This window comes from Erythrolamprus reginae, chromosome 1 (genome assembly GCF_031021105.1).
Source record: "Erythrolamprus reginae isolate rEryReg1 chromosome 1, rEryReg1.hap1, whole genome shotgun sequence".
NCBI classification, from domain to species: Eukaryota; Metazoa; Chordata; class Lepidosauria; order Squamata; family Dipsadidae; genus Erythrolamprus; species Erythrolamprus reginae.
This window is the reverse complement of record NC_091950.1, coordinates 271,855,807-271,880,825: the sequence shown is the minus strand read 5'-3', so window position 1 is coordinate 271,880,825 and position 25,019 is coordinate 271,855,807. Positions and strand designations below refer to the sequence as shown.

Sequence of the window (25,019 nt, the reverse complement as noted above, 5' to 3'; positions counted from 1 at the left end):
CCCTGATGAGCTTAGTTAATGGACAGCTGATACCATTATTTTTCAGTACTGCTCTTGCTTTTAATTGGCATCTGTCTTCTCCTCATTCAAAATCGACAGCAGACTAAACAACATTCATGGCGGAAATGTTCCAAAAGGACAGGAGGTAGGCAGTGATTACATTTGGTAAGTTTCATTAAATGGAAGACTGCCAAAAAAAGACACCAAATTGCCTATGTATGATTGAAACGGATTAGAGTGCTATGGCGACAACATAAGCACAATTCAAGTCCTTACTTAGGGATATAATTGTTGAGAAGCTGGACTGAAATTAGAGGCATCCATAACGGTGAGGGCCTCAGGCAACTACACGTCCCTGATGAGAAATAAAAAATACAATGATCTATAATTAATCTAATAGCCCTTACTTAGAATCACATTAGACCCAGAGATAATAGTGTTTAACAAGATTCAGAAGTTAATTTCTGAATACAACGCACTATTTATTTAGCCATTCATATCACACGTGATCTGGGCAGCACACAGCCTTAAAAACCGTACGCAATAAATAGTCCCAAACAAACAACTAAAATTAAAACCAATAAAAACCAATGAAAATAGTTTAAAAATTTAATTTGCTAGGAAGTATCATCCATACAATACAACGCAGTTAATGTCCAAACCAACCCTTGCGGTTTGTATTTGCGGCATACAAATCATAATAATAATAATAATAATAATAATAATAATAATAATAATAACAACAACAACAACAACAACAACAACAACAACAACAACAAAATATAGAGCCGGGGTGGCGCAGAAGGTAGAGTGCTGTACTTCAGGCCACTGAAGCTGACTGTAGATCTGAAGGTCAGCGGTTCAAATCTCATCACCGGCTCAAGGTTGACTCAGCCTTCCATTCTTCCGAGGTAGGTAAAATGAGGACCCGGATTGTGGGGGCAATATGCTGGCTCTGTTAAAAAGTGCTATTGCTAACATGTTGTAAGCCGCCCTGAGTCTAAGGAGAAGGGCAGCATAAAAATTGAATGAATGAACGAACAAACAAACAAACAAACAAACAACAACCCTGGATCGCCAGATCCGATGACAAAACAATGTCTTAAGAACCTTCCAAAGCACCAGTAGATCAAGGTCAGTATAATCTCGGGATGGTTGCTGGTGCAGATTAGGACCAGGGAATGTCATCCTATCAGATGACATTCCCTGGTCCTAATGGATCCATAAAACACCTCTCCTGCCAGCTCTGATGAGACAAGGGAAAGAATGTGTCTCAATTTGGCTTCATGCTATGTAGAGCTTTATTGGTCATTGCCAGCAATTTGAATAAAACCCATAAGCAAATTGGCAACTGATGCATCTTATGGAGCAGTGGTGTAATATGCACTGATCATGGAGCGCATGACATAACTGTCCACACTACTGCATTTTGCATCAGCTACAGTTTCCAGGCACTCTTTAGGGCAGCCCCATGTACATCATGTTATAGTAATCCATTCTGGAAGTGACCAGGACTTGAGTGACTAAGAGTGGAGCCTTTCAATCCAAGAATGCTTAAATATATATCGAGTATTTCTCTGACTTTGAAAACCAGCCTTAATGAAATATATAGGGACTAAGTGTGGTTGTTCAGTGATAACAGATGCATTAACATAACACATTAAGCTATGGTTCGTATTGGTTATTTGTTTATTTTAAAAAATGAACCAGAAACAAGCCAGTCAGATACCAAAGAAAAGATAACTCAAAACAATATAGGAAATCATAACAATTGGACCCTCATGGAAGAGGGTTTCCCCCCCCCCCCAGCTGTTGTGGTTAGCTCTGGCCCAGCTCCTGCCCCAAGGACTGTGGATGTGGGGGAGACATCCACATGCTGCAGGCCTGTTTTTCCCCCGGTGGAATCTGCTGATGAAGGCTCCTCTGACCAAGAAGACATGAGTGACAGGGAGGAGGAGAGTGTGGCAGACAGCTCAGAAGGAGATCAATTATCTAGCTCCTCCTTGGATTCAGAACAAGAGTTAATGATACAGCCACGCATGCGGAGAGCGATGCATAGGCAACAACAACTGAGAGAATATTATCAAAGAAAATGAGGCCACCTGTGGTTGGGTGGGGCTGTGGTAATTAGTGAGGCTGCTATAAATAGCAGCCTGTGGGTTTGGCCATTGTGGAGGATTATCTGATCCGTGTGTTTCGTGACTGCTTTACTGACTGACTTGTTGTGTGCTGATTTTTCCCTGCTTTGAAACTAAACCAGAGCCGCCCCGAGTCTTCGGAGAGGGGCGGCATACAAATCTAAGTAATAAATAAATAAATAAATAAATAAATAAATAAATAAATAAATAAATAAAAGTGTGTTTCACTTTGTGAAAGAAGAAGGACTGTGAATTGCCTCACAGCTGCAAGCTAAGTATCACAGGACTGATAAGGGACTTGTACAAATTACCAGTTTGTTTGGAGACGAGTGCTCTTTGCTATACCAAAAGAGGGCTTAGTTTAAGTGAATTTTCATTATAAAGAACATTGTTTTGACTTTTCAAACGTGTGTGTGTCTGAAATTTGTACCTGTGAATTTTGGGGAGACATCTACCAGAGAGCCCAACAGAACACCAGCAAAGAAACTGCTCTTCCGTGTTTTAAACTGACTAAAACATTTTTGGTATGGCAGTTTCCAAAAGAAGGCAACTTTTTGCATTATTGATAGGTCAGTAGCTGTTAGCACAGTTAGCAGCTGCCTTTTTTAGTTATTGTTATTACTTTCAAATGCTGCTTGGGAATTTCTCATTAGGGGAATATGGATGGATTAGACATGCTGAGCCTGATCCAGCCTTGAGTTGTCTAATTATTTGAAGATAATAATCACCTGAATCCAGCGGTGGGCTATGAGCCGGAACGCTAAATTGTGCTTGCCACCGCGGCTCGTAAGTTCTTGCAGGGCCAGCACGATTTTGCTGCTGCACCTGTAGAGGTAGCAAAATCACGCACAGAGCCGCAGGTGCGCCCGTGTTTCAGCATGCACAGAAGCATAAAAAACCTGGCCGAAACACCGGCGCACCTGCGGTTCCGTGCGTGATTTTGCTACCTCCACAGGTGCAGCAGCAAAATCACGCTGGCCCCACAAGAACTTATGAGCCGCAGCGGCAAGCACAATTTAGCGTTCCGGCTCGTAGCCCACCACTGCCTGAATCCTAAATGAGCAATGCAGTGTTGACTGATTTCACATGATTAGGAAACTATATTGAAAAAGGTCCAAAACAAAGTAGACCATCAAGGACTTCAAGGCCTTAAACTAACTATTGTCAAAACTCCTTATCCGGCTGGAACTTGCAAAGAAAATTCAAAACTATCAACAACTGGAGAAACTGAAGCACCAGCATTCATATACTACACTACTCTACTATTTGTCAATTAAAATAGCTATAAAATTAAGGGAAAGAGGCCAGAGCGATTCATTGATGAGCAGCACACTGCAGAGATGCCATTTACATTGCCTAATCAAGCTCCCCAAAAAGGTTCTTTAAAAAAACTAACAGCAGCAAAATCAAAGAGAAGCTACCTGGAGAAAAATCAAATTTCACTAACGTCTGCATTCCCGCACCTCCCCCCCCCCCGCCCCCCAATTTATTCTTTCTCCTTCCTTATCCACTTTGTCAATAACAGAAACGCAGAGCATTAGCTCCTCCAACTGACTACTCAGGACATTGTATTCCTCCTTTCATATAACAAAGATACTCTGAACAGCATTAGAGGCATCTGGAGGCGTACTGAACCCTAGTGTGAACTGTATGTACTGAAAAATTTGTGTACAAATATGAAAAACTAAGGCGCCAGTACAGTTTAAAGAAGAGCCATCCTGAAGGAAAAAAAACGAATACACTTCAGGAAAGATAAGTAGCTATAACACACAATTCACTTCCATTTTTTTACTTGTATTGCACCTGATCTTTTAATTTGCTTCAAACATGGTGTGGGGGAGATTATTAAAAATTATTCCATTTAAATCATTTGTTTAAAAAAGAACTTGTTTCTTCCCTCTAAATACAGGGTAATTTACCATTATTCTCTTTCTTTCTCTTTTTTCTTTCTCTCTCTCTCTCTCAAGCACAGACTGCATAAGTGTGTGTAAATTATAATTGTTCAATACAATAAATGTATATAAAAAAGAAAAAAGGAAATGAAAACATATAGTTATGCCTTCTACCTTTCTATAAATAATTACCAGTATCGTCTTATTCTTGATTGTTTTTATATTAAGGGTTTTAATTTGTTTTAAGTATTGGATTTGTACTGTTTCTTGTTGTGAGCCGCTCCAAGGCCTCGGAGAGGGGCGGCATACAAATCAAGTCAAGTCAAGTCAAGTCAAGTCAAATCAAATCAAATCAAATCAAATCAATCAAATTAAATCAAATCAAATCAATAAATATTCTTTTCCTCATCCCCTTGGTCCATTTTTAATCCCTAAATCCTGAAATCATCAATTCAATTTTTCTTCTTTAAACAAAAAGTCCACATAAGATTTCCAGTCTTTTTTTTTTTATTGTCATGTTATTCTCTGACCAGACTGGTCCACTTCTCCATTCCTGAAAGCTCAGTTAATTTTATAATTTGATCTTCCACTGCAGGAATTTCATTGCTTCTCAAACTTGTCACTGTTATACAATATTAATTTCCCATATTTATTTTCTAATTCCTTTTCCATAATACCTAATAGGAATAGTGCTGATGGTAACTCACAATTATTCTCAAAAATAACAGAACAGAAATCACTGAATCTATATGCCACATTGTGGCCATAATAAGCTCATGGTATTATACAGTGAACCCTCGAGTTTCGCGTGTTCAAGTATCGCGAAAGGGCTATTTCGCGAGTTTTCAACCAGGAAGTAAACTCCACCATCTGCGCATGCGTGCCCTTCCACGCATGCATAGATGGTGGAGTTTCCCCGCCGGGCAGAGGCTTCCCTGGGTCTTCCCCCTCTTGCCCCCGTAAGACCCCAGCGGCGGCGCGAGCAACGGCGTGGGCGGGCGGGCGGCACGCGCTTGGGGACATCCCAGCTCCGCTCCCCAGCTGGGGAAAGCGCGCGCGTTTGGGGACTCCCTAGATCCGCTCCCCAGCTGGGGAGCGGATATAGGGAGTCCCCAAACGCGCGCGCTTTCCCCAGCAACGCGCGCGCGTTTGGGGACTCCCTAGATCCGCTCCCCAGCTGGGGAGCGAATCTAGGGAGTCCCCAAACGCGCGCGCTTTCCCCAGCAACGCGCGCGCGGTGGGGACTCCCTAGATCCGCTCCCCAGCTGGGGAGCGGATCTAGGGAGTCCCCAAACGCGCGCGCTTTCCCCAGCAACGCGCGCGCGGTGGGGACTCCCTAGATCCGCTCCCCAGCTGGGGAGCGGATCTAGGGAGTCCCCAAACGCGCGCGCTTTCCCCAGCAACGCGCGCGCGGTGGGGACTCCCTAGATCCGCTCCCCAGCTGGGGAGCGGATCTAGGGAGTCCCCAAACGTGCGCGCTTTCCCCAGCAACGCGCGCGCGGTGGGGACTCCCTAGATCCGCTCCCCAGCTGGGGAGCGGATCTAGGGAGTCCCCACCGCGCGCGCGTTGCTGGGGAAAGCGCGCGCGTTGCTGGGGAAAGCGCGCGCGTTTGGGGAGTCCCTAGATCCGCTCCCCAGCTGGGGAGCGGATCTAGGGAGTCCCCAAACGCGCGCGCACCCCAGGCGCGAGCAACGGGGTGGGCGGGCGAAGGGCGGGCGGCAGTGGAAGCAAAAACACCATCTGCGCACGCGCAGATGGTGTTTTTACTTCCGCACCGCTACTTCGCTAAAAATCGATCATCGCGTGGGGTCCTGGAACGGAACCCTCGCGATGATCGAGGGTTCACTGTATATAGCACACAATTCCATCACAACTCAACACTCAGGGAAGATGACAATACATTTATGTCTAGGTCAATCAGAATCTCAGTTTCACTAGGTTAGTAAATATGATTTACAGATAGTCGTGAATTTACTACTGTTGTTTAGTGGCTATTTGAAATTACGGCATTGATAAAAATGACTTATGACTGATTCTTATACGTGCACCCCAAAACGCCCCCCGCACACCTTATTCCAAGGGTGCGCACAGAGCCGCGGCCGCCCCTGCCCCCCTGCCAGCCCACTCGGAACATTCAAAATAAGAAAGACCTTCGCGGGGGAAGGGGGATGGGGAGCGCGAGCACCCACGCGCCCGACATTGAAAATCACCTCCACCGGTCTCCGCTGTGAGAAGAATGGAGAGAACGAGAGAGAGTGAGAAAGAGAGGGGAGAGAAAGAGATAGCAAGAGAGAGAGAACAAGAGAGAGAAAGAGTGAGAGAAAGAAAAGAGAGAAAGAGTGAGTGAGAGAGAGAAAGAAAACAAGAGAGAGAAAGTGAGAAAAAGAGAGAGCAAGAGGGGGAGAGAGAAAGTGAGAAAAAGAGAGAGAAAGAGGGGGAGAGAGGGAAAGAGAGAGAGAGAAAGCAAGAGAGAGATGAGAGGAAGGAAGAGAGAGAGAGAAGAGTGGAAGGAAGAGATAGAGCGAAATGATAGAAAAAAGGGGAGAAAAGAGAAATGAGAAAATGATTGAGGCAGAGAATGACAGGAAAGAGAGAAACAGAGAGAGAAGTGACTCTTGATTTAAAGCATATGGTAAAAGCACTTAAATAATAACAGAGAAAAAAAAACCCAGCCCTCACCTGTTTTTATTAATAGTTATGTTTTTGGTTTTGCTGGTTGTTTTAGTTTTAATAGTAATGGATTTTGGGTTTTTTTAATTATTAATTTCTTTTAATATAAAAGAAGGGATTTTTTTTCTTATTTATTTATTTATTTATTTCTATGCCGCCCAGTCCCAAGGGGACTGCCGCTCAGACACTATACTTTTCCGCCCACACGGGGGAAAAAATTAGAGGGAACATTGGTCGCAGCATCCCCATAGTCACGTGATCAAAATTCAGATGCTTGGCAACTGGTTCATACTTATGATTTTTTTTCACAAGTGGTATTCCATTGTGTTCCTTTATAGGGCCGAAAGAGAGCAACTGGGAAACAGAAAAGGAATACCCAGTCTAATAATAATTGCAGCATATATGATGCAGCAAATTCCCAATTGATAAAATAAAAAAGTAGCAGATCAAAATAAACAATATAAACAAGCCCAACGCCATCAATTATTTTTCCATCCTCCTATATACTTTTTGTAAGGGTCTTGAAACAAAAACCAATTATGGAGTTATTTAAATATATAGTACTTACAATATCATATCCCAAGTTAGCATACTGAAGAAATTTTTCAACCAATGGACGAGATAACTGATTAAATCTATAACGGAAGAGGTCCATTTCTTGTTGGATAAACCATCTCTTAAGCTCCTCCCTATAATCAAACAATGAACAATGAAATGCAGTTGAATTGGATACATACAATAAATCAGTTTCTCTAGAGTCTTAATTTCAATGAGATAGGAAAAAAGCATTTAACTTTCTATTTTTATAGCTAATTGGAACAAAATACAGTTTAGAAGTCCTATAAGATAACAATGAGCTGGAGACTGGTATTTTATGAATATAGGATATAATTTTAAAATTATTATTTTGTTCAACCATGCAAGAAATTGTACAAAAGCAGAATTTACTTAGAAAAGCACAATTCAAGTTATTTTTCCTCTTTCCATTGTTTTTTCAGATGATTTAATTTTTTTTTCTCCATTTTGATACTCAAGATTTCTTTTTTAAAGTAGTTTATATAATACCAATACAGTGGTCCCTCGATTTTTGCGGGTTCGAACTTCGCAAAACGGCTATACCACGGTTTTTCAAAAATATTAATTAAAAAATACTTTGCTGTTTTTTTCCCTATACCACGGTTTTTCCCGCCCGATGACGTCATACGTCATCGCCAAACTTTCGTCCGCCTTTAATAAAAAATTTTTTTAATAAACGTTAATAAATAAACATGGTGAGTAATAATCTAAATGGTTGCTAAGGGAATGAGAAATTGCAGTTTAGGGGTTTAAAGTGTTATGGGAAGGCTTGTGATACTGTTCATAGCCAAAAATATTGTATTTACTTCCACATTTCTACTTCGCGGAAATTCGACTTTCGCGGGCGGTCTCGGAACACATCCCCTGCGAAAAGCGAGGGAACACTGTATAGTTACATCATATTAAATAAATTATTTTTAAAATCAATTGTAATATTTTTACATTCAATAAAAATGTGTGAAATAACACAGAAAAAACTTTTTAGTATAGCACTGTTTTGTTTAAACTTACATATTGAATATGCCAAATGTATAGTCAGCAACAGTATTCATAGACAAAAAAATTAAGAACTAATAATTGTGCTAGCTAAATACAATATTAAATAGTTATGAATAAAAAGAGTGACAATGTAAAGTTTTGCCTCATGGTGGCACTGTTGAACTATGAAAATCTCTAACACACCGCATATACAGTGATACCTTGTCTTACGAACTTCATAAGTGGGAGCCTCAGGGGAATCCCACCAGCGCAAAAACGGGCACTTCGGCTGGCAACAGAAGTCCGGAGGCGGGGCATCCCAGCGGCGGCGGGTTCATAAAGTGAAAATAGTTCGGAAGAAGAGGCAAAAAAATCTTAAACCCAGGGTTCGTATCTCGAAAAGTTCGTATGATGAGGGGTTCGTAAGAAGAGGTATCACTGTACATTGTAAAATTATGCATGCTTTGACTTGTTGTGAAACACCTTAAAATTAGGACACGACATGATGTAAAAAGGTTATTTGAAGAATTAGACATTTTATTATAAGCATCTGTTGCAGCATCCCCCATGGCCACATGATCAAAATTTGGACTCTTAACTGGCTCATATTTATGATAGTTGCAGTATCCCCGATTCATGTGATCCGCTTTTGAAGCTTTCCGATGAAGTCAATGAGGAAGCCAGATTCACTTAACTAACTTAACAACTGCAGTGATTCGCTTAACAAGTATGGCAAGGAAAGTCATAAAATGGGACAAAACTCACTTAACAACTATTTTACTGAACAATACAAAATTTGGGCTAAATTCTAGTCATGAGTTTAAAAGAGCATGTGGGATTATTTTTATATTAGATATTTAAAATTATCTTATATGGGATATTTAAAAGAGCATGTGGGATTATCTCCTGGACAATTACAAATTATTTATAGGGTTTTATTTATCTTTTGACAAAGAAAAACAACTGTCCCCTCACAACAATAAATAATTTCCTTTTTTTTTTTCAGAAAACACGCACTATAACATTTTAATCAACCTAAGAGGTATTGGGTTTAAGGAAGACCACATCTATTCCTTCCCCCTAGGCCATTACAAGTTATGCATGGTATGTCTGTGTGTATGTTTGGTTTTATAATAAGGGTTTTTAGTTGTTTTATTATTGGATTGTCACATGCTGTTTTTATCATTGTTGTTAGCCGCCCCGAGTCTACGGAGAGGGGCGGCATACAAATCCAATAAATTATTATTATTATTATTATTATTATTATTATTATTATTATTATTATTATTATTATTATAGCCAAAGTGCTGGCTGTTACTTATAAATCTGTGTATAGCACAGGGCAGGGGTATCAAATTCAAGGCTCATGGGCCAGATCCAAGTCCTCAGGGGGCCACAGGGCTGGCACTGAAACAGCAAAGGAGCAGCCAGCGGTTCCTCTGCCAGCAAAAACAAAACTGGAAGGGGCGGGCTGCAAGAAGCTGTCGCGGCCAAAAACTGTTTGAAGTTTCAGCCATGTTACGCTAGCCAACTGTTATTTCCCTGCTAAAACCCTTGGAGTAAAAGTGCCCTGTCTGTGGAGATGCCGGAAACCTGTAAATGTAAGTCAGTGAAACTGGAGACTCTTTATCTCATGAAGGAATTCACAATTAGCTTTGATCTTCGGCAACTGCTTAGCCGCTGGTCTGTTTTTTAACTCTTCTCACTGAGAAGCTGCCAAGGTGAACTCACATGCATGAATTTGGCTTGTATAAATGAGGCTTTCTATATAAAAAGATTGATTTGAAATATCAGCATGTGGATTCCACCTTTGTTTTCAATCTGCATAGGCCCGGGATAGAACAAAAACATGGGCCCAATCACCGACAGAGGACAATCAAAACAAACTAAAAACAAAAGAGAAAATGTTTCCCTTTTTGCATTTGAATACACAAGAAGGGATAGGAAAGGAGAAAGGGAAAGGAAAGAGAAAGAGAAAGAAGGGAAGATAGGAAGAGAGCAAGGAAGGAAAAATACGAAAGAGAGGAAGGAAGAAGGAGAATGAAGAGGGAAGGAAAAAGAAGAAAGGAAGGAAAGAAAGAAAGAAAGAAAGAAAGAGGGAGGGAGAGAGGGAAGGAAGGAAGGAAGATTATAATGAGGGAGGGATGGTCACAGGGAAGTCCTACCTTAATATTTGGCCACCACAGTGCCCCGACACGAGTGATGTTGGCATGGCCACGCCCACCATGCCCAACCCATGCCTTGCCACAACACCACGACTAAACCTCTGAGGTCAAACACAACCCTGATGTGGCCCGCAAAGAAATAATATTTGACACCCTTTGCATGGGGCTTTATTATTTGAGATCCTACCACCTGTAACTTCTGCTGGAAGGGTATTAAAATCTGGCTTTGCTGGTTGGCCTAGGGGGCACTGATCACTGAAGGTGGCTGACCGGGCAGGAAGATTTCATCCCTATCCTGTTCATATCTTGCCTCCTTTAGTTTCTATTTTAGTAGATTTTAATGATAATTTAATCTCAGTCATTTTAATATTTTAATTATTTTTAGTTGTTTTACAATTAAGGCCTGTGCCACCTTCTAGGGAAGATGGGTGCATATAAATTTAATAAATAAAATTTTTGGATGATATTAAAGATCTGGCTTTTCACCCCGATTTTGAGATAGGGAGGTGAAGTTCCTTCTGAATAGTGAGTGTACAGTGGTACCTCATCTTACGAACACCTCTTCTAACGAACTTTTCAAGATACGAACCCGGTGTTTAAGATTTTTTTGCCTCTTCTTCCGAACTATTTTCACCTTACGAACCCAAGCAGCTGCTGCTGGGATGAAGGGGTTTCTTTTTTTCCCCTTTTTTGAAGAAAGAAAAGGGAGGGGCTGCTTGGAGTAGGAAATATTTTGCAGAGAAAAACGTGCTTGCAAAGGAACTGAAAGGGTGTCTTTTTAAGAAAGAAAAGGGAGGAGGGAGGGGCAGCTTGGGGGAGGAAAAATTTTGCAGAGAACAAAGTGCTTGCAAAGGAACTGAAAGGGTGTCTTTTGAAGAAAGAAAAGGGAAGAGGGAGGGGCAGCTTGGGGGAGGAAAAATTTTGCAGAGAACAACGTGCTTGCAAAGGAACTGAAACGGTGTCTTTTGAAGAAAGAAAAGGGAGGGGCCCCCCCCTTGCCTTTCTTCCTTCCCACTCACCTTTTAGCCTAGCCTTGCTTCTTCCACCCGCCCCCTTTAGCTGCTCCTCCCTGCCCTCTGTTCGCCTCCCTTCTAAAGTTTGGGATTTTCCTGAAGGATTTGCACGCATTATTTGCTTTTACATTGATTCCTATGGGAAACATTGTTTCATCTTACGAACTTTTCAACTTATGAACCTCCTCCTGGAACCAATTAAGTTCGTATGATGAGGTACCACTGTATATCTTTAAATCGGCCCAATTTTGGCACATTCCTTTGTCTTACTGATATGTTTTTCCTGTGTTAATTTGTGAATCACCCAGGATTGCTGGAATTCAGGCTATACAATACAGCATTTTAATAATATTGCCTGCAAATAAAGCACTTACTTTCTTCTACCTGCCATATCCACTTACAGGGGTTTTCCATTTTGGAAATCACAACTCCAAAATACAGGCAATATCAAATACATCTGAAAATCATAACAAATCTGTAGGTTTCAACAACTGGATCTTATAATAATTAGACTAATAATACCTACGATTGGCAGTAGGCAAGGCGTAGTATAAAATGAGAAATATGGTCTTTTCTTCTTGCATCATAATCATCTTCAATCAAAGCCTAGTTAGAAAACAATATAGCAGTAAAACAAAATCAGCATCACATCCAGTGTAGCATACTACATATTAGTGAATAGTAACTTCACCATGTAAACAGAAGGCAAGCTCAGATAATTACAGTTTCCCTCTTCCCTATATATTTCCAATCTCCTGCAACTTCCACCCTTCAAAGCATTCTTTTGGAGTATTAATTGGAATATCAAAATATATGTATCTTGGGAGATTTCAATGCAATTATGGATGTGGAAATGGGCTATAAAATCAGAAAGGTAAAGAAAAAAACCAAGGAAGACAATTCCTAGGACTTTCTTTGGAATGGTGGAAGAACTAGTCATTCAAGATGCTTGGTGAGAAATACATCCCAAAGAAAATCAATATTCCTTTTATTCAAATAGACACATGTCCTAGTCAAGAATTGATATGATATGGATGATAGCGGAACCGAAAGCCAATATACAGGAAATAAGTATAGAAATAAGCAAATAAGAAGTAAGCAATGGGTAGATCATAATCCAATAAAAATTATATGGAAGGGACAAAAAAGAACATCAAGATGGACACTGAACCAAGAAATACTGAAAGAAAAGGAATGTATCCAATTAAGGGAAACAGAACCAAACCTTTTCTTTAAAGAGAATAGAAAAGAAGAAACATCATTACAAAACGTATGGGATACAGCTAAGGCCTATATTAGAGGATTAGCTATAAGAGTGATGGTGAACCTTTTTTTCCTTGAATGCCGAAAGAGTGTGGGCGCACACTATTGCGCATGCGCAAGTGCCCGCAACCATAATTCAATGCTTGGGGAGAGCAAAAACACCTTCCCCTGCTCTCTGGAAGCTGTCTGAAGGCCGGAAACTGCCTGTTTCACAGCTTCTGGTGGGCCCAGTAGGCTCGTGTTTCATTCCAAAGGCTTCCCTGAAGCCGAGGGAGGGTAAAACGCCCTCCCCATTCCCCCAGAGGCCCTCTGGAAGCTAAAAATGCCCTCCCAGAACCTCTGTGTGAGCCAAAAATCAGCTGGCCAGCGTACACATGCATTTTGGAGCTGAGCTAGGGCAATAGCTCATGTGCCAGCAGATATAGCTCCGCATGCCACCTGTAGCATCCATACCATAGGTTTGCCATCACTGAGATATAACATAAAGAGGAAAACAGAACAGAAAAAAAGAAACAAGGGATACTAGAAGAAGAATATAAAACATTGGAGATAGAATTACAAAAAGACCCATAAAAAAGGTCATAAAGAACCAAATGGACTTAACAAAACACAAGTTGAGCATGATAGATAAAGAAGAACTAGCACAGAAAATTGTCAAACAAAATTTCTTTGAAAATGCAAATAAACCAGGAAGATGGCTGGTGTATAAACTGAAAAAAGAGAAAGAAAATAAATTGATAGCTAAACTAATAGATAATGCAGGAAATAATTCACCACCAAAACGATGATAAAAAGAAAGTGATTCAAAATTACTATAAGAATTTAAATGATCGAGTGTTAATATTATAAGAGAAAATAAAATAATACAGTGATACCTTGTCTTACAAACTTAATTGGTTCCGGGACGAGGTTCTTAAGGTGAAAAGTTTGTAAGACGAAACAATGTTTCCCATAGGAATCAATGGAAAAGCGATTAATGCGTGCAAGCCCAAAATCCATCCCTTTTGCCAGCCGAAGCGCCCGTTTTTGCACTGCTGGAATTCCCCTGAGGCTCCCCTCCATGGGAAACCCCACCTCCGGACTTCTGTGTTTTTGCGATGCTGCAGGGGAATCCCAGCAGTGCAAAAACGGGCGCTTCGCTGGCAACAGAAGTCCGGAGGTGGGGCATCCCAGTGGTGGCGGTGGGTTTGTAAGGTGAAAATAGTTTGTAAGAAGAGGCAAAAATATCTTAAACCCCGGGTTTGCATCTCGAAAAGTTTGTATGACTTGGTGTTTGTAAGATGAGGTATCACTGTACTTAGAAAAGGCGGAATTACCTAAAGTACCTGAAACAATTAAAGCAATGTTAGATGAACGCATATCAATTATGCAATTAACAGAAATAATCAAGAGGACTAACTGCAAAGTTTATTACATAGGCCATCAATTTGAAACAGGTGCACAATAAATGCCAAATTCAAAGATGAAAATCACATTACATCCCAGACCCACTTAAATTGCATCTCTCATCAAATGATATTTTATTTTATTCTGTGTGCCAAGCATCAAGGGCATAGTATTTATTTCTACTTACATAATATGGAAATTTAAGGTGTCGAAGTTCAGTCTGTAGTTTTTCCTGGTAAGGGTCACCACCTTTCACATAACTCACACCCAAGTTCTCAACTGCTTTGAGTACTGCAAAAACCAGACAAGAGTGTTGAGATATGACAATGGAGAAGTGATTAAAAACATACAATATCTGAAAATATTACTTTCATGCAATCAATATATTCTAGCACTAAGAACCAGATTACAGTAACCACATGTATTGTGAATGCTATCATATCAAACATCTGTAACTATGAAAAAGATGAAGAAATATGCAATTCCATCAAAATATGGATCCTCCTGAAAAACTATATATAATGGAGGGGGGAAACTATTTTTTGTTATATACTCTATATACTCACATTTTAATCTATCAACTGCAAAACTTTCAAATTCCATCAGAGAAATATTTTCAGTAGGGTGCTGCAGATAAAACTGGACACTAAGCGGATATGACTCCTGTTTATCTCCTAATTTCAAAGTTCCCCGTCTGACATTTGAAGAAAACTGCATTTTTTCCACATAAACCTATAAAGAATGTTGCAAAACTTTAAGGAAATATGAAATGAACAACTAAGATAGAAAAAGATAAGCATGAGTCAGAATATTCATTACATATATTATATAAAAATACAAGTTTTATTTTGGGATCAAGTTGCTTCTAGGCTTGGTTATATGTATTTAATATCATGATTTTTTCCCCAACCACAACTACCTAATTTTAAAAGCAATTAAAATTTTACATTTTGTAAAAATCTGGAATCTGACAAAGAAATGGCACAAGACAATCACCAGGAATTGAACTCAACTTGAGGACATCTTTATTGTACAGGAAAATGAACAGCATCCATTCAAAATCTCTTTGCTGCCTTCAAAGGGAAAATATAGACAAGAGGTCTATATTAGATTCCTGCTCACAAATACTTGAATAAAAGTGGATGGAGGCAAAATTCCTCCTATGTTACAGCAAAAATCCTACATTCCTTTTATTCCTTGGCTAGCAACTAAATGCTCAGTATAAAAGAAGCAACAAGAATGAAGCCTGTAAACCATACCTGACCCTAAATGCCTAGAGACTAATGACTAAAAGAAATATGATTTGCTAAATTAATACAGTCAACTGTATTACCATATTATCTGTATCCATACATGGATAAATTATCCATAGCGTTGCATTTAATCCAATCAAGTGATTCCACACAATATATTAAACCATAAATTAATCCACAATGGATGAATTCAGCTCATTTAAGAGTACTTCGAATTATGCTACGATCAAAAAAGACAATTATGAACGATTAGCTAAAGAAATACAACAAGATCTTAACAGATGGTCAAAATTAAACTTATCTATTATGGGAAAAATAGCTGCCATAAAATCAAACATTCTTCCAAGGTTTCTTTACCTATTTCAGGTTGCTCCAATAAATTTGAATAAAACTTTTTTTAATATTCTTCACAAACAAGTAAAGAAGTTTATTTGGACCAAGAAGAAGGCCAGAATAAAATTGAAAAACCTTCAAGACCTTAGATCCAGGGGTGGACTTGGACTTCCAGATTTTTACATGTATTATCAAGCTACCATTTTAACTATGATTAAAAATTGGATTACATTCCAAAACACAAGACTCTTAACTCTGGAAGGATTTGATCTTCTTGCTGGGTGGCATACTTTCTTGACAGCAGACTACCACAAAATACCCAAATACTTTAAAAATCATTACTTACGTAAAACACTAATAACAATCTGGTTTACTATAAAAAAAAATTACTACACCTCAATACCAAAATGGATATCCCCCAATGAAATAATAACTTTTCCCAATCTTTTCTCGTACTCCAAAACTCTGAGATACCAACAACTACTTGATGAATCAGACGCTCTTATTTCTAAACAACAATTGAACAATCAAGGAATTAATATAGACTGGTTAACATATTTACAAATTAAACTAAAATATGAACAACACAAAAAGCAATTTGGATTTCAAAATAATAATGTAATAGACACGATTCTTTTTGGCCCTTCTACAAAAATGATTTCAAAATTGTACAACTACTTACTAATTCAAGAAAATCCTGAAGAGCAAGTGAAATGTTGTATGATAGCTTGGGCTCAGAATTTTGGATATACGATTAACTTAATTGACTGGGAGAAAACATGGACATCAAATTATAAAATGACAACTGCAATGTCCTATAAGGAGAACCAAATTAAAATGTTTTATCGTTGGCATTTGCCCCCAGCAAGAATATCCAAAATGTTTCCCAACTTCTCACCGACCTGCTGGAAGTGCAAGATCAAACCTGGAACCTACTACCACACATGGTGGACATGCCCAATTGCACAAAAATACTGGACAACAATTCAATCCCTAATCGACCAAGTCATGTCAATCAAATTACCACTCAAACCTGAGCTCTATCTTTTGGGGATATTCAGACAAAATCTTACTAAGACAGAAAAATACCTTATACTACAAATAATAACTGCTGCCAGAATATCATATGCCTCTCTCTGGAAATCGGACCAAGTACCCTCTTTCTTTACAATAATTACGAAAATTAACGAATGTGCTGAAATGTCCAAAATAGCAATGGAAGCACAAAACAAAAATGACTCAGAATATTACGAAGCATGGGAAAGTTGGTATAAATGGGTTTCTCAGAAAAAATACAAAAAAATTTTAATGTAAAGCTTATACATTATCATACCCAAAACTACCTTCAACACTTAAATTAATATTAAAATAAATTAGAAAAGAAGCACCAAAAACTAATCAAACTTGCAACAAGAAAATATATCAAATCTCTTTTTATCTGTTTTCTAACTAACTTAATACACATTACAAACATACTGACTACTTTCAAAATAATCAATCTTTATACACACCCATCATATCACCCACATACTCCCCACCCCACAATTAAACAAAAGTCGTCCATAAAAACGTCTGCATTAAATGCAGACTCTTCTCTCTTTCTTTCTTTCTTTCATTTCTTTTTTTATATATTCCTTTTTTCTTTTCTTTTCTCTCTTTCTCTTTTTCTTTATTCCACCTCTTTATAACTAAAACTTTAATGTCAATATATGTATACTAAGGAATACTATATTTGAGTTACTTCCAAACATAAATAGTAAGATTAAGAAAATAAGAGTTATTACGTTTTTTTTTCTAAAACACTCGTGTACTATAACTCACTTGTATTACAATTTTATTATAATATGTTTTGTTTTTGAATTCTCCCCCCCTACCCTATCCTACCCCCAACCTTTCATTCTGTCCCCCCTCCCCCCAATCCCCCTCCCTGTTTTTAATTATTCTTGTAAATAAATAAAGTATTTTTCCAAAAAAAAAAAAAATTAAAAAAAAAAAGAGTACAAATTTGGCAGATACAGTTTAAAAGAGCATTGCGTGAATACTCCCTGCCTCATTCCAGAAGGAGAAGGAATCATGTTGTAGAAGTTAGTACTTTTTGTATTTGTTGGAAGGATGTCTCCTCTCTGGAATTAAGGTCCCCACACATCTGAAGAGAGGCAGATAGCTGAGAGAGAAGAATACAGGCACTCCTCGAATTACGACCACAATTGAGCCCAAAATTTTTGTTGCTAAGCAAGACATTTTGTTAAGTGAGATTTGCCCCGTTTTATAACCTTTCCTGCCACAGCTGTTAAGTGATCATTCCAGTTAATTTAGTAACCTGGCCGTTAAGTGAATCTGGCTTCTCCCTTGACTTTGCTTGTCAGTAGGTGGCAAAAGGTGATCACATGACCCCAGGACAGTGCAACCATCATAAACAGAAGTCAGTTTGCATCATCTGAATGTTGGTCATGTGATCATGGGGATGCATGGGGGGGATGTGAAAAATGGTCATCATGAGTAACTTTTTTCAGTACAGTTTAACTTTGAACGGTCACTAAAGGAACAGTTGCAAATCAAGGACCATTTGTATTAATTTGTAGTTCAGGTTTAAATTTTACACTTGGTGCTCTCTGAGCTAGCTTGGTGATTTCTTTCAAGATGTTTCATTGCCAGACATCAGTTGTGTAATGTTGCCTAGTTGGATAATAAAACGCCTGCAAGAAAACCACCAAGCTCCGAAAGCACCAGGAAACCCCAGAGGCAGAAATGGACCACCGCAGGATTTGGGTGTTCTACTTATTATAAAAGAAAACACTTTAACAGGGGTCTCCAACCTTGGCAACTTTAAGACTTGTGGACTTCAACTCCCAGAGGTCCTCAGCCAGCTTTGCTTTGCTTTTGCTCAGCTTTTACTGGCTGAGGAATTCTGGGAGTTGAAGTCCACAAGTCTTACAGTAGCCAAGGTTGGAGACCCTTGCTCTAGAATTCAGTCAAACTAATAAATAAAGCGCGTGTGGGATCACAAACGGTGTTGATATCATCACCTAAACAAGAAAGGAGTCCATGCAAAAATAAAAAAATATAAAAATAAACTACTCACCGATCAACCACTGTTCGTATAATAAAGGCGACTAAATCTCCCGCGCTAAATCAGTACACGCCGAACCCTCCTCTGACGTCATCTCCTCCCCTCCGTTAAAACGTACATCCGATTGGCTCTTCCGCCTGCTTCTAGGGAGTTGCTATGGCAACGCCCTCGCCTTCTTCCACATCTGTCATTTCAAGGGGGCGGGAAAGGCTGCAAATCGAGGGAACTGCGCGTGCGGGGGTGGGAAGCCCCCCTGCGTTTTAGAGGAGTCTCACGTTTTCGAGCCATCCGTTTTGAGGCGCTTGTAAATACCATAGAGATAAATGTGTGAGCGTCTTACGCAGCTTGCACTTCCGGTTTCTAACTTAAGGGGCTTTAGGAGTAAGGGAGGCAATCATGCGTTGAAATAAAACGAACGCACACACACACACACACACACACACCAAAAAAATAATTATGAAAGTTATGGAAAGCGATCCGAGGCTTTGGGCGTTGCAATTTTCCTTCCTTTTGGTTCACGTTTTGGAATAGAGGTCTTTCTTGGTTACGCCTTAGCACAAAGTTTGAAGGCACCTTGGAGGTCTTCTAGTCCAACCCTCTGCTCCTGCAGGAGCCCCTATGTCAGTGATCCCCAAACTTGGACTTCAACACCCAGAATTCTCTATGCTGGCTGGAGAATTTTAGGAGTTGAAGTCCACAAGTCTTGAAAGTTGCCGAGTTTGAAGATCTCTGCCTTATGTCATTTCAAACAAATGGATGTTCAGTCTTTCTTAAAAGCCTTCAGTGATGTAGAACCCACAACCCATGAAGGCAGTTCTACTGATTCATAGGTGTTGGAGTTAGATATTTCTAACTCTTACCTGCAACTACTGCTACAAAAGTATACTGCTCAAAAAATAAAGGGAACACTCAAATAACAACCTCTATCTGAATGAATGAATTAAATATTCTCATCAAATACTTTGTTCTATACAAAGTTGAATGTGCACAACAGCATGTGAAATTGATTGTCAATCTGTTGCTTTCTAAGTGAACAGTTTGATTCACAGAAGTTTGATTTATTTGGAGTTATATTGGGTTGTTTAAGTGTTCCTTTTATTTATTTTTTTGAGCAGTGTACAATTGTTTTCTTGAGTCAGTGTAAACAATTACATATATTACTGTAATAGGTATGAGCCCAGTTTTGTTGGCCTTTTCTTAATTGCCTTCCTATCTTTCAGGCATCAAGGATGTCGCCAGCAATGTTTGTCTAGGCGCTGTGTGTTCAAAATATCAAAAAAATAACCTTGTAATTAATGCTTATGGGGAGCTGGCTGACCTTGTTTTATCTTATTTTATCTGTTCCAAATGAAACAAGGTCTACTGCTTGAGAACATTAGATTTCCAAGATCCCTTCAAACTGTTATTTTGTGATCCAAGGCATCTCTCAAAATAATTTAAAGTAATTAATTCTGTCATCACTTCTAATGAACCAGCTTTCACTGCTATCTGTTGCAGTTGGGAAATTTGTAGTTCTATCTATGTGTTCAATATAATGCATGTATTTCTTGCCACAGTTGTTAAGTGAATCACTGCAGTTGGTTAAATTAGTAACCTAATTCTTAAGTGCATCTGGCTTCCTCATTGACTTTGTCAGAAGGTCACATAAGGTAATTACATGACCTTGGGACATAGCTAAATGTCTTAAACACTGGTTCACATAAATATGCCAAGCACATGGTTCTGGTTCACATAAATATACCAAGCAACTGAATTTTGATCACAGGGCCATCAGGATATTATAAAAGTTGTAACTGTGAAAAATGGTCATACATCGTTTTTTTCAGTGCTGTTGTAACTTTGAACAGTCACTACATGAACTATTGTAAGTCAAGGACTACCTGTACAGTATATTTCAGAAAATGTAGAGGCTGTTTCATTTAGATAACAGGTGCCAAACTTGTGGTATTACATTGCCATCATGTGATGTATTGTGATGGTTTTTCCCTTCAAAGAGCTGGGGTGGGTTTAGCCTGTATGTGATGCATCTGCCTCTGGGCCACCAGTTGGAGACCCTGATTTACATTTTTCCTTCCTGAATATAGCAAGTGTTGTAATTAGTTTGCTTTATATCATTCATAAATATATTTACTCAGGAGCATTGCTCATTATGAATCATGGAACTTCAAGATTATCCTTTCCATTTCTATGCTATTGTCACAATACATGAGGAACATTCTGCTTATTTCAACCAATTGCCGGTAATATACAGAAAGTTTGCTTTTTATCTTTTTGTTCCATCTGTAACTGAGTCTTTTATCTTTGTTTACAAGATTATCAGGAAGTATACTTACACATTGGGGAGGGGGGGCACGTGTGTGTATGTGTGCATATATAAAAAACGTGTGTGTGCGTGTGTGCACATATATATAATGTGTGCACACGTATGCATATGTAAGCCCTACATGGCATCGGACCAGAATACCTCCGGAACCGCCTTCTACTGCACGAATCCCAGCAGCCGATAAGGTCCCATAGAGTTGGCCTTCTCCGGGTCCCGTCGACTAAACAATGTCATTTGGTGGGCCCCAGGGGAAGAGCCTTCTCTGTGGCGGCCCTCTGGAATCAACTCCCCCCAGAGATTAGAACTCCCCCCACCCTCGTCTTTCACAAATTACTTAAGACCCACTTGTATCACCAGGCATGGGGGAACTAAGATACCTCCCCCAGGCTTTTTTATATTTTATGTTTGGTATACGTGTGTTCCATGGTTTTTAAATGATGGGGTTTTGAGATGTTTTTTAATATTAGATTTGTCTCATTGTAACATTGTTATTATTGTTGTTGTGAGCCGCCCCGAGTCTTCGAAGAGGGCAGCATACAATTCTAATAAATTATTAATTATTATTATTATTATATATTCCTGGTTAAAAAATAAACTTAGTTTTCATTTTCTTCAGCAAATAATGGTTTTCAATCCTGTGTCTATAGAGATTAATACTAGGCAGGGTTTCTCTATTAGCAGGGGTGTCACACTCGTGTTGTCATGGGCGTCGTCACATGGCATATCGGGACTTTTTTCCCCTTCACTAAAGTGTATGTGTATGTGGCCAGTGCATGACGCATCCGGCCTGGGGACCATGAATTTGACAGCACTACTCTACAATATCAACAGGATTTATTCATTTAGGGATTTCACCATACAAATATTATATAATTTAAACACAATACACCTAAATGCATATCAGAGGTAGGCTGCCAGTCGGAACGCTAAATTGGGCTCATGAATGCTTGTAGGGCCAGCGCAATTTTTCTTCTGCACCTGTGGAGATAGGAAAATTGTGCATAGAGCCGCAGGTGCACCTGTGTCTCTGTGAAGTTTTTTTGCTTCCGTGCATGCCGAAACACAGGCATACCAGCAGCTACGTACACAATTTTGCTATCTCCACAGGTGCAGAAACAAAATCGAGCTGGCCCCGCAAGCACTCACGAGCCACGGCGGTGAGCTCAATTTAACGTTCTGGCTGGAGCCCAGCCCTGGTGCATATACTTTCTTCATAATTACTACCCATTGGCCTTGTTAAGTCGGGACTACAGGAGACTGTTGTAGTTTCTCTCAATGATTTATTAAGAATAGAACTGGAACAGGAACATTCACCAACTATGCTAAATCCCAACAACGACAACAGATTGCCCATTGCCCTATTTATACTTGTGAAAAAGCACGGCAAAACTGCAGACAGACGTTTAACTTTGGCAACTTTTGTCTGCTTGCCGCGCGGGAACCAATCAGCGATGAGCTTTTATTTGAATCAACAGACATAACTGACCTGTCTTGAAAATATGGCTAAATAGAATGTCATTACATCCCAGTCCAGTCGCCGCTACCAGTTTGCCTGAACCAATCCAAAATGGCAGAATACCACCCCTGATATCACTATATATATATATACATATCAATATATACAGTGATCCCTCGATTATCGCGGGGGTTACGTTCCAAGACCTCCCGCGATAATCGATTTTCCGCGGTATAGTGGTGCAGAAGTAAAAACACCATCTGCGCATGCGCGCCCTCGCCGCTCGCCCGCCCGCCGCTCGCCCGTTCGCTCGCCGCTCGCCCGCCCGCCCGCCGCTCGCCCGCCCGCCGCTCGCCCGCCGCTCGCCCGTTCACTCGCCGCTCGCCCGTTCACTCGCCGCTCGCCCGCCCACCGCTCGCCCGTTCACTCGCCGCTCGCCCGCCGTTCACCGTTCGCCCGCCCGCCGCTCGCCCGTTCGCTCACCGCTCGCCCGTTCGCTCGCCGCTCGCCCGCCGCTCGCCCGCCGTTCGCCGCCCACCCGCCCGCCGCTCGCCCGAAAGAGTGAGAGAAAGAAAACAAGAGAGGGAAAGTGGGAAAGAGAGAGAGAGCAAGAGGGGGACAGATAGAGAAAGAGAGAACGACAGGAAAGAAAGAGAAAGAGACAGAGAAGTGATTCTTGGTGATGACGTATGACGTCATCGGGTGGGAAAAACCGTGGAATAGAAAAAAAACCGTGGAGTATTTTTAAATTATTATTTTTTGAAAAACTGTGGTATAGCGTTTCGCGAAAATCGAGACCGCGAAAATCAAGGGATCACTGTATACACATGTAGCCATGATAGAAATAAATCAGAATAAATATACATATATTCCCATTAGATAGGAATGTATCATAAATGAATTCTCCCCTGTATCAGAGGAAACTTTTGGTACGGCTTCAGACTGTAGTTTATTTATTTATTTATTTATTTATTATTTGGATTTGTATGCCGCCCCTCTCCGAAGACTCGGGGCGGCTCACAACAAGTGTAAAACAAATTTATGTAAATAATTCAGCCGAGAAATAATTTGGAAACCACCTAATAATTGATGTTAACACATAATAATGTGAACCAGCCCTCCATACTTCATCCTTGAATTTGTTTCCTCAGCAATGACCTTGGGAAATTGGAAAGCAAAAGTAAAAATATTTTTGTTTTTCGTATGCCTGTCTCCCACAGGATCTGTCTGATTAGTTGGGCGCCACTCTGGTTTTCTTCTATTAGATATTTTCATTCTTAGGAATCTCGAAAAGTCTACTCCCTTTGGAGCAGTCCTTAGTATCCCCTAAGATCTGGATGCCTCCCCTGTCCACCATTGATTCAGAAGAACCTCTTCATCCAGACCTTTGGTGAGTGAGAGCCCTTCCTTCATCGAATTTGCTATCTTTTTTCTTTTATTTATTTCATTTTTCATTTCTTTAATTGTTGTAAGCTGCCCAAAGTCAATGGGAGTTTGGTGGCATAACGGTAATCCTCAATTTACAACCAGTCATTTAATGACTGAGCTTATTACCTATCTGCAAAAGTTACTTCAGATTCCAAAATTATATACACACCAGTTATATGGTTGCATTTTGGATACTTACTCTCCAACCAGTCTGCATTTGCAGCTGTTTGCAGCACCTATGGTTGCGTTACTGCAATAGGCTACATTTTTTTTCCAGAAATCAGCATATGCTTTCAGTATGTGAAAAAATATGCCCAATATGGGAGATTGGTTTCATATTGTGATCACAATTTATGAGCATAATTGCCAGGCTCAATTATGGTCACAAGTTGAAGACTACCTATACAAATTTAATAAACTTCAGCCAATTTTTATATGTTACTCTATAAATGTGATATGTATATATTACTCTCTCTATATACATGTACGTATATATGTGTATATATATGTGTGTGTGTGTGTGTGTGTGTATGTATATACTGTATATATATATGACGGTCTTGGTATATTCGGGTTTCTTCCTGTGTAGGATTTAGAAATTTCTGGCGACGTTTCGATGAGGTCCCACTCGTCATCTTCAGGCTGGTGCTTCTGTCCTTGTTCTAGGGCAAACAAGGACAGAAGCACCAGCCTGAAAATGACGAGTGGGACCTCATCGAAACGTCGCCAGAAATTTCTAAATCCTACATGGGAAGAAACCCAAATATACCAAGACCGTCATACCTGTACCCATGAAAATCTATGAAAACAAGTATACACACACACACACACATACAAGAGCCGGGGTGGCACAGCAGGTAGAGTGCTGTAGTGCAGGCCACTGAAGCTGACTGTAGATCTGAAGGTCAGCGGTTCAAATCTCATCACTGGCTCAAGGTTGACTCAGCCTTCCATCCTTCCGAGGTGGGTAAAATGAGGACCCAGATTGTGGGGGCAATAGGCTGGCTCTGTTAAGAAGTGCTATTGCTAACATGTTGTAAGCCGCCCTGAGTCTAAGGAGAAGGGCGGCATAAA

General features: G+C 40.0%; 1 protein-coding gene across 1 annotated transcript in view; it reads right to left on the bottom strand.

The window, feature by feature from the left end:
* PRIM2 (DNA primase subunit 2) overlaps nucleotides 1-18,883 on the bottom strand; it is a 128,687-nt gene extending 109,804 nt beyond the window's left edge. Inside the window, exons 1-5 of the mRNA XM_070733030.1 lie at nucleotides 18,751-18,883; nucleotides 14,649-14,814; nucleotides 14,270-14,373; nucleotides 11,960-12,039; nucleotides 7,270-7,390 (exon numbers count right to left, since the gene is read on the bottom strand). Of these exons, the coding sequence (XP_070589131.1) occupies nucleotides 7,270-7,390; nucleotides 11,960-12,039; nucleotides 14,270-14,373; nucleotides 14,649-14,799 (456 nt within the window). The 5' untranslated portion in view covers nucleotides 14,800-14,814; nucleotides 18,751-18,883. The remainder of the gene's footprint in view (nucleotides 1-7,269; nucleotides 7,391-11,959; nucleotides 12,040-14,269; nucleotides 14,374-14,648; nucleotides 14,815-18,750) is intronic.
* Nucleotides 18,884-25,019: the final 6,136 nt, after the last annotated feature.